The sequence below is a fragment of the Phalacrocorax aristotelis genome, chromosome 24 (genome assembly GCF_949628215.1).
Source record: "Phalacrocorax aristotelis chromosome 24, bGulAri2.1, whole genome shotgun sequence".
Lineage (NCBI taxonomy): Eukaryota > Metazoa > Chordata > Aves > Suliformes > Phalacrocoracidae > Phalacrocorax > Phalacrocorax aristotelis.
This window is the reverse complement of record NC_134299.1, coordinates 6273968-6288278: the sequence shown is the minus strand read 5'-3', so window position 1 is coordinate 6288278 and position 14311 is coordinate 6273968. Positions and strand designations below refer to the sequence as shown.

Here is a 14311-nt window from a genome sequence, read left to right as displayed (position 1 = left end):
AGGGAGGGCAAATAAAAGAAAACAAAAATTCCAGGGAAAGTGTTTACGGCACACAAACTGACACACAACTCGATGCTGCCTCGCAGCTGGGGAACACCACAAGTACCAGTTTTCAGAAAGAGATGGAAGATGTTTGACACATGAATGGGCACACCCAGCACTCTCTCAGCACCATTCCACAAGGTTTTCACGACGACGACCACCATCAGAGAGGTTTTCACTTTGTAACACTGCTACCTGGAGTGAGGCTCCAGCAAACAGACAATTTTTGTCATTTCATTCTGCACCGTTGCTTATTGACTGCCCTACAAGCAGATATATAGCTTGGCCATAGCCTCTATTTCTGTGAGCCATGCCACGGATACGTGGCATTACACTCAGGCATGTAAAATACACTGGGACGCCCTACAATCTGCTAAAATAACATACAGGTTTCAAAGAATGAAGGTCAGCCGATAGCTTTTAATGAATCCTGGTAACTGTAGCAGCATTATTTTAAACCACTGCAAGACAAATTATTTTAAACAATCCATATCGTAACTTCAAATCAAGTACCTAATGTAACTATAACGATCTGGCTTGCTTCTGTGTTAGTGTAATAAGACAGTGCGGGGAGAGTCTTGCTCTTCTGCTCTTCTCCCATTAAAAGAGCCCAAGATGGGGTTGGCTTTGCCTTACGACTCACACAGACAGAACAGAAGATATCTTACCTTCAAAGAACTATTGGCAGGTTAGGAGTATGTCATTGGACTCATGTTAGCAAGAGGATAGGAAAAAGGCACATAAAAACTAAGCAGTATGAATTGCAGGAAGAACGAGGAGGGTAAGGAGGTTGTTCGGTATCCACTGAGCAATGGACAAGCGAGGTACTAACCAACCCACCCTGCTGCGACAAAACAGCGTCATCCAAGCTCTGCCCCGGTTCATTGTTCACATTTGCACACCCATCGCAGCCTGCAGGGCACCGTTTCTTGATCAAGTCCATAGACATAAACAAGTTAACCCGTTCTCAGTTGCTTCTCTCAATTAAAGACACAGCAGTCATTCATTAGGCATCAAAATTGGTATTTATTGGGTAACTATTCACTTAGATACATTACACTGCTAAATAAAGACAGTGTAGATATGTGAACATTTTATAAGTTACTCTACAAAAATACTATCTATCTCTCCTGAAGCCTGTGTTGTCAGCAACGGTTTAACCTTAGACGCTAATCTCAGATTGCATGAACGGTACGTCTACAGCGTTGTTTTCTTCCAGGAGGCTGGTTTTATATTTACCAGGTATTAATGAGGGATTTCGAGAATACAGGCTGAAGCAGAGCAAGACCAGTTGCCACATCACGCAAATGCTTCTGAATTACCCAGTCCTCATTGAAATGCAGCGTACAGGAAAACAAAGGAAGGAAAAAGGCATTTATCACGGTGAACATTATGCCAACGCAAACCAGTGAGCCACTTTTCACAAGAACAGCGCAAACAAGTCATTTGATGAGAATTTTCTTTTTAGAGAGTTACTTGTGTTAGTAGGCGTCTGTGTTCGTTTAAGCGATGCCATTTAGGACAGAGCAAGAGAAGGGCTGACAGGATATAAACGCGCTTGCTTAGGACAGGAGCAGCATGCGTCTCTGAACTCGGAGGCACTGTATGATAGGCAGAACACTATTTTTGGGAAAAATGACTTTTTCCAATACTTCCTTGCTCTCTCTGCCCATCATAAGGGAGAAGGGCAATGAATGCTTGGAAGCAGTTTTCTCCCTTGCTAAGGCCGGTACAGGAGTGATAGATTACTCTGGGAGGAAAAAAACAAGGCGATGCTTAGGTAGAACTTGTTCCAGCCTTCAGTTAGGAGCTGGTTTTGCTCCAAGCTTTTAGGCAACACAGCAAGAAGGAAGGGCCCTCACAATTTGAAAACAAAAACAGGCACAGCAATATTAAAATGCAGGGGGTTACCTGAGAAGTTTGGGGATTTACTGACACGAGAAAAGCACCATCTACACTCCCACATTCTATTTTTCTGATGCTGAAGGAGGAAGACCCAGCTTCCGGACACCATCCCATGGTAAGTGATCTCAGGCACCTTTTCTTTCCTGCATTCTTGGGTTCCCTCAGTTTGTTTCCTTCGGCAGAAAGCAAAGGGACAGTCCCAGAAGGAGCTACGGCAGCATCACTAGAACACGACATCATGCATATTATACTTTAGCTAATATCTGGGTGCATGTTGAACTAGACAGTGGCTTAGACATCTCCTCTCACAGTTGTTAATCTCGTATGTTAAAGGTCTGAGCTATGCATAGACATTGAAATGCACAGTCAGACCAAAAAAGCCCAAACCCCTTTGTGTAAAGGTCAGGTTAGAGCTCACAGGACAAGGTCGCTGCATTCCCCAAAGCAGCCACAGCTACGGGCTTTGCAGACGACTGTTTCAGAGGTGCATGCTGCATAACATTTAGGATGACAGAGAATTTACGCTAGCCAGAGCCGACGGATGCTTTGGCAGGTCTGTGATCAGAGACCTGCGAGACTGAAGCACTTGAGGGACTGTTTCACATGAAAAAGCATGGCAGTTTTGTTCCGTGTTACAGTAAAGGAGAGAAAGGGTCACTCCACAAGCTCATAACAGCATGAGGGTGAAGGACAAATATCATGAAACTAAGACAGTGCCTTTTTGTTTGAATCCCTGCCCCTTCTCTGTGATGACTTGGCTCCCATTCACACCAAGGGCACACTATGCAAGAGGCCTGAAAAGATCCAGGCAGATGGTTTGTTTGAATCAACACACAAAGCACCCACAACCCCTCATGCAAAAAAAAAAAAAAAAAAAAAAAAAGAGATGCCTCTTTTGCAGAGGCAGCATTTCCTAACATCTGCCTGTGCTACGATGGACACTGTCAATGGGCAGCTGCCTCATTTGTCCCCTCCTCCTCCGGACTCCCGAGATCTGTGCATTACTTCATGGGGAAGCATCCCTTATGTTTTCAATTAATGCTCAGGTTTTAACACACGCACACTCGTGACAGCTGCAAGCTTTTCAGCATAAAATCTTTACAGAAGCTCAAGTTTATAGATAAGGTTTCTCTCTATGCCTGTACAACATTCATGTATTTTTTTATTCCAGGGTCAGACATATGTACTAAAGAAACAATTCCTAAACTACACTCAGGCTCCCTGTCTGCAGGGATAACCTTAATATTAAAAATGCTTATCACTTGGTACTCTAGGACTACACCCTATGTGCATTCATACAGCAATGTGAATAAAAGACCCTTTACCCCTGAGTTACAGCACTGACCCACGGAGTTCCCCCATCTTTTAAGGAAAGTGGTGCACTGACGTGGCAAAGTACTGAAATAACTGACAGAAAAGCTATAAAAGATTTACTGTCCCTAGTACAGGGGGCTGCAAGGAGGCAAAGCAGTCACTAAGATAATGATCTCATTTCTGGAGTACAGCCCAAAAGAAAGTCAGGGGAGACAGAGGCATTCCTAGAGTCTAAAGCTACTCTTCCACCAAAGAACTCTCCTGATTTCACCAAGCCAAAGTCAGGAAAGTCTCAACTTACAGTAAGAGGTAGCTAAAAATCAGCACAATTTTGAGTGTGAAAGATTACTAGTTTGGCATTTAAAAAGGGTCAGAAGACTTCTCATTCATTGGTTTCTGAAATGACAGAATTTCTTCCTTGGATTCTGAGTCCTCGAAGCAATAGCATTAAAGAACAGTGCAGAACTATGCCCCCAGAGTGCTTTCAGTGAGGAGGTACCAAAGCAGAACACCAAAGGGCAGCATCACCATTCCTATGTCACCAGACAACAATTTGGAGAGCAGAATTAAGCGTTTCTGCCCAAAGTCACTGCACAGTGGCAGATCCGGGAGCAGATGCAGGGCTCTTAAGTCCACAAGATAAGGAATTTAATGTTCTAGTTTTGGCACACTCGTATGATCATTTGCACCGTCGAAGTGCGACGGGGCAGCGTTAAATGCACCAACCCCTCGCACCACATTCCAGCAGTTCACGAACGAGACTGACCAACTAGAGACTAGCAGCATCATTTGGTTTTCCCCTCATTTGTACTGTGCACAAACCAAGCGTTAACATATACAAGTAATTTTTAAGATGCAGTCTGTGACTGTATAAGAAAATTATAAGGTGAGTTTCTAGGGGTTAAACTCCCTCCTGGGCAGGGCAGGAACACAAGTCTCACACATCAGTAATGTCCTTAAAACAACCCCAGCCAAGCAACGCCCCCTTCCTCCCAAGGAACAATGAGATCTGATGCTGTTCATGGAGTCCACGCTCCTGTGAATAAGCACGGCTGGCCCCAGAGCACAGCTTCTTTCAGTTACAGAAATAGACTACACAGAGACAAAAAATAAGCACAAAGAAAACCTTTTTTTTTTGCTTTCTTTCTTTCTCCAAGTCTGTGTTTCCTGCTGGAGTGATGCAGTTTTAATGTGCAGTACCCACACACCTCAGCAAAGAGAAGCTGTGGGAACTCATCTCACCCGATTATTGGTACCTGAGTTGACTGATAAGCCTCATTCATCAGAGCACTCCCCCCAGTTGCATTCACGCCTCCCCCACATCCGTGCCAGCCACTCCCCAACCCTGACATATTCCTGTGAGAGTTCTTAAACTAGAAAATGTACTGGCTAATAAGAAAATAATTTACTCCACACAGACACGCACACACTTCAGATGCTACTGCAGCACACCATGTGCTTGATGACATTTTCCGTAGTCAGAGGCCCCCGTGCTCCACGGTTTATGTTTGCTTGGATACCCCAAAACTTGCTGCACTCTGTCTTTTGTCTGAATCACATCTGAACTTTCATTGTAACAACCTTTTTTTTTTTTTCTAATCGATTTTTAAATAAGATGGTTATGGAAAGTCACTGGAGACAATATCCTGTGAGCTTTCAGGCTGAAGAATGCCACCACTGTTCATTTAGAAGGAGTTCCCTCTAAAAATTGTTTTACTCTACACAGCGATTCACTCGAGCTGGCATTTGCTTATGGTAAACAGGCTGTTAGAGGATGCAGAAGGTCTGTCAAAAGCCACCAGTGCTAAGATTCTTCCACCCATCTCTCAGCCTTCTCCAGCAGGTCGCACAGTGCCTGCAGCCCTAGCCAAGTCCTTCATACTTGGCCAAGTCCCAAGACTTGGAGAGCCAGCATTCAGGAGGCTGCAGCACCTTCTGGTTTTGGGACAGATGCTCCCAACACAGTGGATATTGTCAGATGCAACACAAATTTGCTGATCTCCCAGTTGTGGGTATGACACTGTGCTCATCCCCTTGAAAGATGAACTGTGGTGATTTCCAGAGGCTGAGGCAGCTTGCGTTTTGAACTGCCCCTGAGTGAGAGAGAACCAACATCTAAGTTTAACTATTCCTTTGAACATCTTGCTACCCTGAAACCAGAGTTTCTCCTTGCATCCAAAGCACAACCTTGACTTGAAAGGAGACTGCTCCACAGACTTCAGTTGCATGTGTAGTACCCTATCAGGAGGATCCATCAGAATAGTTAATGCCAAGCACCACTACTACACGCTCCAGCCTGTTTGGGCAGAAAGGCTCCTCTGTCATCTTGCCGTGAATGAGCAGCACATACCGGGCAGGGAGGAGAATCACTCCGCTGTGATTTTGCTGACTGTAGGTTTGTATTCTGTTACTTAACAACACCTGACCCTACAACCCTTAAAAGGGGACAGAAACATCTCCCATGGCTTCAAAAAAGGCTCCAGCCATAGCTATAAGAGAGAATCATTCTTACGCCATTTTGGGAATGCTGGGTACCAAACATCCCCCATGCCAACACTGGAGAGAAGTTCAATTTGTTCCTTCACAGGACCAACTTTCACACAAGCTCCTCGACTTTTAAGCAGCCTCTAACACTAACCTGACGCCTGCAGGACAGTCACATCTTTTGGAGTGCTTAAAATTAATCCACTCATTTCATCTCTCGCATTTTCCATTCATTCCGCAAAACAAGTGGCAAGTATTTTCTGATGAAGGTCTAGATAATGGGCATCTCCCATAACGTATGCTTCCATTGTATCGTATCTCCCACCCAGATCCATGAATAGCTACTTGAAAAAGCAATAAAATAAACATTCACATCTGCTTATTTAATAGCATTATTAACAACCCAGTGCATTTATAATTTTTTCCAGAACCCTTGAACAAGTGCCATTAGATTTAAAATCTTAAACATTCTTTAAAAGTACTTTAATTCACAGAAATCTTTGTTTCTAATATACAGTAGATGGTTACTTTTTAAAATCCATTCTCTTTTCATATAATCTCAGTATCTGACTATACAATAACTTTCTATCTATAGCATCTTCATGTTTTCCAGTCCAGCTTGCCTGTGCTTTAGGAATATAAAACAAAAAAATAATAAAGTTCTATCCACAATTTTACTAAGGTCATTTCCATAGTTCTCATGTAAAGCTTCTCTTGGAAAGTGCAGTATACACATGTAATGATACAACACACTTAAGCAATACTTTTATTATTAAGTGTAGGGTTTAAAAGAAGAGTAATGTAGAGCAGACACAATCGATGGTAGTTCTATTTACAGAATTTGTTAAACTAAGTGTCGGGGTGGGGGAATAGCGGAGAGACTGGAGATAGGAAAGGAGTTGTCACGAACTTTGATTTCTTTCCTTCTTAGCAAGAGGTCAATACATACATATTTCAGTCGTTCATACTTTCGCACATGGGAAACTGCACTTTTACTAATACAGCTACATACACATACACAAGGTTAGCAGTAAGCTATTAATTATTCCACTACAGAGGAAGAGTCCTTCTGTTCAGAAAGAGCTTTCAAATACAAGATAAAAATTCCGGACTTCATGACCATAAGCCAATGAAAACAAGTTTAGCGTATCCAGCTAGTTGACAAACTAAGCATGTGAAGGGGAAAAGAAAAGGTAAAACCCATCGAGGCGTAGCAGCACTTACTTCAAACCATCTGAACCAAGTGCATGCTTGTTCCACAAAGACTGAAGAGTGGAATAAAGTCCACAGTAATCTTTGTCTACTGAAACAAATGGTTCCATACTGAACTGGTTTGCACTATACGCAGTTACAAGAGAAAACGGGGAACTCAGAACAGATACCAGATGCTTGACTAAAACCAGGATTAAAAATAGACAAACAACCGTAGGACAATTTGTTTCGTACACCATTTACAGTAGGTTGGGGATTTTTTTTTCCCAGTCAAACACAGAAAAGAAGTCACAGAAAATACATCTGCTGCTGCCACAATGCCCTTTTCATCCAAAAAAGGTCAACAAAATGCTAGTCACAGCCATACTCACATGTATTTGGTTCAAATCCTTGTTATGTTTCACTTAGGGTCATTTTTGCAGCTTTAACAATCTGGTTTGTTTTTTTTTTTCTTTTTTTCCCCTCCCCCAAGGAAGCACAGTTCATTCACAAGCAGGATTGTTAAACAGCAAACCATTAGCTGGGGGCAGTCCGGAAAACTCTCTTCATATGCACCATGACCAGAGGTACTAGGCAAGACTACTTCAGAGGAACTCTGTGCTTTCACCTCCTCTGAAGCATATACTGGCAATTTAGAAACATCAGCTCTCCTAACCTGTATTCTGCAGGAGAGGGACGTCCCTACCGATCTCACCTGTCCCCTTCCCTCCTGCCCATTCATCAGAAAACAGGAACAAAAGAAAAACCAAACCCAAAAACACAAACGCAAGGATTGAAACACAGTTGTTCACACACTACTCTAAGGAGAAAGGAGTCTGTTGTACACAGGGATCATACGTCAGCTACGATTATCTAATTCATTTACAGTTAGGCTTTCCATGGTGCTATGTGTACATCTCAGCAGGGCGGCTAAGGATGGTGCTCCCTTTAGACACAGGCTAGCAAAGACAGGTGCAGAAGGAACCATAACGGGTTTTTACCAGCATTAGAGAGGACTACCTGGAGAACCGAGACAGAATCTTTCCCAGGGCATGGGAAGACAGGGAGAAAGGTGGGTGACTGTCTCCTGTTGGCAGATTTGTTTTTCTTTTAATTAAGGAGGGGAAAAAAAAAAGCCCAAAAGAACCACAGCTGAAGGTAACTCTTCTGGAAATGAAAGCAGAGGATTAGGTACGTTACAGAAACTGCGTCTGCTACTGTGTCACTGCTACAGGTCTATGAGCTGATCCACCAGCAGTAAAGACCTGGCTATGTTGGGAAGACTGGACTCAGAGCTTCCACTGTTGTTTCTAGAATGCCCACCTGAAAGTGTGAGAGATAGGAATTCAGTATTGAACAGGACACACACACACGACAGTTTCAGATGTTCAAGAGCAAGCAAGCAAGAAAAAAAGTCAAAGCAAAACACAGAATTTGCTCAAGCTCTTCTCATTACCTGCATCACGATAGCAACAACATTCCCCTGCTTGCTCTTCCACCCTCTCCCCACCCCCCCAAACCTAGCTCACTAGACTTGCATGGAAAAACCTCACCACAGCCAAGCCTCCACAAACCATTGCTTTTCCCCAGGCTTTACATCCAAGCCGCAGAATTCTGTCCTTTCTAAACTGCTATAAAGCAATTACAAGAACTCCCACAACCTATAGAAAGGACTGTTTAAAGTTTCAAATCTTGAACATTAGTGCTGTTTTAAGAGCACCTTTGAGTTGCCAACTACTTCAGGGAGAGTTGAGCTATCAAGCAGCTTTCTATAACTGGTGCTTTGATACTGAAGGGAAGATGCTCCTCTTCATTCAAGGTAGCCTATCTTGGCCCAACTTTGGTAGAAATCTTCTCTGACTTTCAGCAGGGGCAGAGTTTCCAATATCTGAGAACTTTTTCTAACGACTGTCAGTCTTTGAAAGCTAGCATTAGATGCAAAGCAGGTGTACAGCACATTCATGCTGTAAACAAAAACGGGACTTAGGGAAATCAAAAAGGTTCTACCATCAAGCTAAAAAAACAACAAAAAAAAAACACCGAAAAAGGGAGCCCTGGAGTACATTTAGTTTTTTTTTTAAACTATGCTAGCTATCAAAAGCTGTAATCAAAACCTTTCAATGGCCTAACTCCAGAGAGACCTATTTGACTGACCAGACTGCAAAATGCTGCCTTACTTCTGTCCCTCTACGAGCTACAAAATGCAACACTATTAGTTCTTTTAAGGGAACAGTGCTGCTTCTTAGACTTAACCCTACAGAAAACAAACTGTTTGCAAGTCTCCACATTAATGCGATCTAGGTGACAGGAATGCTGCAAGAGGAGAAACTTTCCAGTCTGTCCTAAGGACTCTGACTCCTCAAAGCTCTTTAAAGGAGGTGGGTACAATCTACCAAACCTCACACACTCAGTTCCCACAAGCACCAGTCAGAAGTGAGAAAAACCTCGACTTTCTGCAGGAGTTTCAGAGTTATAGGGTTTATCATCATCTCCCTTTCTTGCACCTTGTGCCAAGTTCACTTAAAGGTCAAAGGACCTCCTTCCATTGGCTTGAAGAGTAAATGAGAACGTCAGAGGACGCAGTTCTCCATCGCACTTCAGCCAGAGGTTTGTGCGTGCCCTGCCTGGCAGACTGGTAGGAGTTACTTCATGGGACCTAAAGATGCTTGTGTGTCTATTGTCTTTTTGGACATGCAATCTTCTCACAAACAGAATCTAGAGAAATTTCAAGGACAACGTAAATCAGAGAAAGGCTAAGCTCACTAAGTACTACAATGATAGTATCTTACAGTTTACTATTTGAATTAATTCACACGTGCTGCAGCAGCACTGCTGCCCCAGAACTAATTTATGTTCATTGCTTTCCTTTTTTCCTTCCCTTTTTCACCCCCACATCCTGGCTTACCTTGTGAATTTTTGGATATCAACACTGGAATTGGGTCAAACTCATCTTCTGTCACTTTTTCAGAGCCCTCAGGAGCATCAAAGCCTGATATCAGGTTAGTATCTTCTGCAGCATAAAGGAGAAACAGCAAAAAGGAAAAGAAGCAAAGATAGCAGAGAAGGCTGGTTAGAATTGCTAAAAAGTGTTAGGACATATTTATGTTTTCAGAGACAGGGTTTAGAAGCAGAAGTTTCATTTAAAAGGTGAAATAGAGTTGGTAAGTCTTTGGTAAAGAAGGCAAGTAGTAAGAGAACCAATTAAATACAAAAATGAAGGGGGGGGAACAAAACAAAACAAAAAGCAAGGCAAGTAATGAGAACCAAAATAAAGTTCGGCCAATCTGAAGGCTTAACAATTGGCATAATTCAAAGCTGTGGTAAAAGCCTGGGGCTTAAGCTCCCACGGATTGAAGGTATTCTTTGTCATCATGCAGTGGCTGTCAGATATTAGTAGTTTGAGAGAGCAATCTGGCTCTTCAGTTCCCAGCTCTCAGAGGAAAAGGGCTGGGGGAGGATGGTGGTGGTGGGAACCACAGAAGAAATTCCAGACACCTGTGTTAGGCAAAACCCCATAGCTTTCACCTACAGTGATAAAACAAGAAGTGCAATACGAAGGCAGATTTCCAATGAGTTTAAATGCCTGAAGATGTAACTAGATACAGAGAGAGATTTTTTTCAGAGGCCCCTAGAGCAGTTCTGGCATATAATTCCATTGATTTCAAACCACATCAACTACAGTTAGACACTTGGTGGGAGGCACTTTCAACAATCTCCACAGTAGATGAGACATTCATCTGCCTTATCAGGTAATTACATACCTTTAGGGACTTTCACACTCTTGCTGTGCATCACTACTTGGTACTTTAGGTACCTAAAATACCTTCCAAGATCAGGTTCTCAGTTACTACCTGAAATATTTCTGCAAGCCTAGCAAGGACATGTACAAGTCCATGGTTCAAGGAACAGGAACATCCAGTTTGACTCCTATCAAGAATAAAAGCTCTTTACCTAAAGCTGACAAACATGCTAGCTGGTTTTGGGTGAGAAGATGCAAGAAAGGATGCTATGGCATGGTTGGAGCATCAATCCATGCCCAGAGCATGGCTACTTTAAGTCCTCACAGCCCCAGTGATAACTTGCAGCATTGCAGTTCCACAGGTTGATTATAGCCACGGACAGCAGCATCTGCCCCACAGGTGCTTTAGATCACCAAAGGCAGGATTGGAGAAACAAAAACAAACAAAAAAAGACTGAGACAGATGTAGAGTTAATAACCACACCCAGAGCTATAAAAACAGGTTTTGAAAGAAGCCACAAATGAGTTTTGGAAGATTTTAATATTTTGCCCCCCCTCCTCACTAACAGAAGTCTCACTTTCCTCATCAAACGTGAGCCTTTCTCATCTCAGAGGGAACAGCAGGGCAGCCTGGGAGAAGTCATGCAGGAATCTGTTAATTCATTTTCTCTTTGAGTCACATGAACAATGTTTTGGCTTTGCTGTGTTTCAGACATGGAGTAATAACGGCTCAGCATACATTTCAAGCCATTTACTCAAAATAAAGTGGTATGGAGGTGTATTATAGCAAAGAGCAATTAGAACAACTGCTTGTTTAAACCTAAAAGCTCTATGAAAAACACAAACTCATTCTGAAGTGCCATCGAGTGTAAAAATTGATTACAGACTGTTTTTACAGCGATTCCTCTGAGGACAGATCATTTTCTGTTGCTATAGGGATACTTACCAAACGAGCCAAGCAAAACCCATCATCAAGGGGCACCCAGTAGTTGTTAGCACTTGTGCTCTGGGCCTCTCTGTTCAAGGCAATAAATAGCACAGGAGCCCTGGTCTTCCCTCCCATGCGGGTGGATGTGTATTACCCAATAATCACTACAAGCTTGGCTTATGTGAGAGTCATCTGCTAACTCTTGGCATTGCCCCCAAGGGACACATGCACTGTTCACAACTGCTTTAGCCCATAATAGGGACGTGCCAGAACAGAGCAGAAGTTCCCCATGCAAGTCACGCTCCAGCTGATAGCTCTTCAAACCATTCCAGTGCCACTGCTCCAGCCACGCTGTATGGAGAGGGCCCAGATTTCAGCTGGATGCTCTGCTGCTTTGGGCAGAGCCAAAAAAAGAGAGCCATCTGAGTTCAGACCCCTCTGCCCATTGTCCTCTCCTCTCGCTTGTTAGCGGAAGGAGACCAGAATCACTGCATGGTATTTCCACAATTCCACTCAAGCTCAAATACTGAGGTACTGCTAGGGCTGATCTGCAGCTCTTCGGAATTACCACACATCGTCTACTCTTCTGCAGCTCTACTTTTTTGTGTTACTGTGAAACTCTTCCATTTTTCAATTGGATATTGCACTCAGACTTCCATTCATATTTGCTGTGACACTGCAGTTTGACTCAAGAACCTACTCCTGATAAACTCTGAAAATGAAAACATTCTCCAGATCTGGAAGAGCTCAGTCATATGCTCCAGATGCCAACTCTGACAAACCCCAAAAAATACCTTTCATTTCAAAAACCTGTGACACCAGCATAGATGATTAGCAGGCTCCCTTCCAGAATTAATAATACAGCATAAAAGCAGGTCTTAAATCCCATGTGCAAAAAGCAAACCAGAGTGCATTCAATTACAAACCTGAAGATGGGTTGCCCACCCTTTAAGGCTCCTGTATCCCTTCTGCTGTATCCCTCTTTCAGGGCAGAGGCCACCTGGCTTGACAAACCTTGTCTTTACAGTGAAGCTGAATATTTTAATCTATATTTTTCCCTTAGTACTTCAATTTGTGTTCCAAGTCTCACCAGCTTGGGAAGAAAACAAAACAACCATCACCAGAACACAGGTCACAGCATCTCTTGTGTGAACCAGTATCAGCTTCGCTTCACAACAGCTAAAGATTGAGCCCCAGAACTGGTTAGGTATTAAGAGACAAAGGGACAGTTTACCTTTGTGAGGTTGAGCTGTGAAAGCTACAGGAGCAAACTCATCCAAGAGGTCGGCAGCAGGGTTAGAAAGCAGAGAACAGTCAAGCAGAGAGTCTTCCCCAGTGAGAGAGTCTGAATCCAGGTTAACATCCAGAGGCCGCAAGGTAGCATTAAACAGGACACAAACACTGTTAAGCTCATATTCTCACATTCCTGTTCCCATCTGCTTAGCGTACAGAGCTTTCATGTAAAACGAGTGCAAAAACTACTATTTTTTGTGAAAGAAAACATTTCTTACAGCTCTGCAACACAGAACGCATCTCTGGGGCTAGCTGCCCTCTAAATCTGAGTATAGAACTACAAAATGCCACACAAGTGACAGGTTAAAGTAGGGGGAGTGAAGGAGAGTGCAGGGAGAGAAATAGTTGCAGGGACTCTGGCAAAACTAAGTGCACTGGCTATTTCACAAGAGACCTCTGAAAAGAGGTCGAGTCCATCTGCTGCAAAAGCAGCCAGATCAAGGCCTCCACAGTAAGAAAGGGACGTGAATTGCTTACAACCACACCCAAATGGAACAGACAAAAAAATCAGTGACTGCTCCAGATTTCAAAAGCGCTTCATCAGAGCAATAATCTGGCACCTATAGATCTGTAATGGTGGTCTGAAGGAATACTGTACCATTATTCACAAGGGACAAGTGACATTGTCACAGAACCATGCAGCATCCACTTACAAGACACACAGCAAGCCCAGTTTACACTGGTGGGAAAAGTCTCGAGAGAAGAGATGCTTACGCTCAAGCAGACAGTGCTTTCTGATTTACACAGCCCACGCCGGTATGACGCATCCCTGCCCCCCAGCACCCTCCTGCCTCACCAACCTGTTCTGTTGGAGGCAACCGACTCAGTCTGTGACACAAGGCGTTGGGGCAACGGAGCCTCGAGGCCCGGTATGAGACTCTCAACAGCTACATCAGGTTTTCCTTTCCAAATGTGCAAAACACCAAAGCAGAGAAGAAGCCAGAGGTTAGTTTGCAAGACACAGTGTAAGTAGTAAGTAAGGCAGCAGTTGTTTGAATCCTTTTAGTGACCCTCTAATACGTTTCAGCTACACCGGCCACAACAAGAGGCTGAAGTTAGATCAGTGTTAATTTAATCACGAGGGAAGACTGTAACACATTAGTGGTTGGTGGGTTTGAGTTTTTTCGTGGGTTATTTATCTATTTAGATTTGTGGAAACCCAATTTGAAATACCCAGAGTGTGGAATGGGAGGCTAATGCTGCCTGCCCTGCAGCTAAGCAGAAGGCCTGGGGCTGGGGAAATAACTACAAGCTTTTGCAAGATCCTTTTGCAGCAGAAGGAAAACATTGACCTTTAAGGAGTCCCCTTGCATTGGAAGTAACAGATCATTAAAATACTGTGGAGCCCGTAGCATATTCCAGTTAAGCTTGTAAAAAGCCAAGACTTGATATCATCTTTTTTCCATTTTGACTGT

At 43.3% G+C, this 14311-nt stretch overlaps 1 protein-coding gene across 7 annotated transcripts in view; it reads right to left on the bottom strand.

Annotated features, from left to right (window-relative positions):
- Positions 1-14311, bottom strand: part of AAK1 (AP2 associated kinase 1) — an 86292-nt gene that overhangs the window by 6482 nt on the left and 65499 nt on the right. For 2 of the 7 annotated variants that reach the window (XR_012657361.1, XM_075074478.1), the window contains 2 exons: positions 9842-9946; positions 6207-8259 (listed from right to left, as the gene is read on the bottom strand). The exons of 2 other annotated variants lie outside the window; for them this stretch is intronic. Coding sequence is in view for 4 of the 5 variants with exons in the window: in XM_075074478.1 (XP_074930579.1) it covers positions 8165-8259; positions 9842-9946 (200 nt within the window). In the remaining variant the exon portion in view is untranslated. Of the gene's footprint in view, positions 1-6206; positions 8260-9841; positions 9947-12837; positions 12949-13696; positions 13799-14311 lie in introns of those variants that run through there. 3 more of the 7 variants (XM_075074477.1, XM_075074472.1, XM_075074474.1) reach the window with 3 other exon arrangements.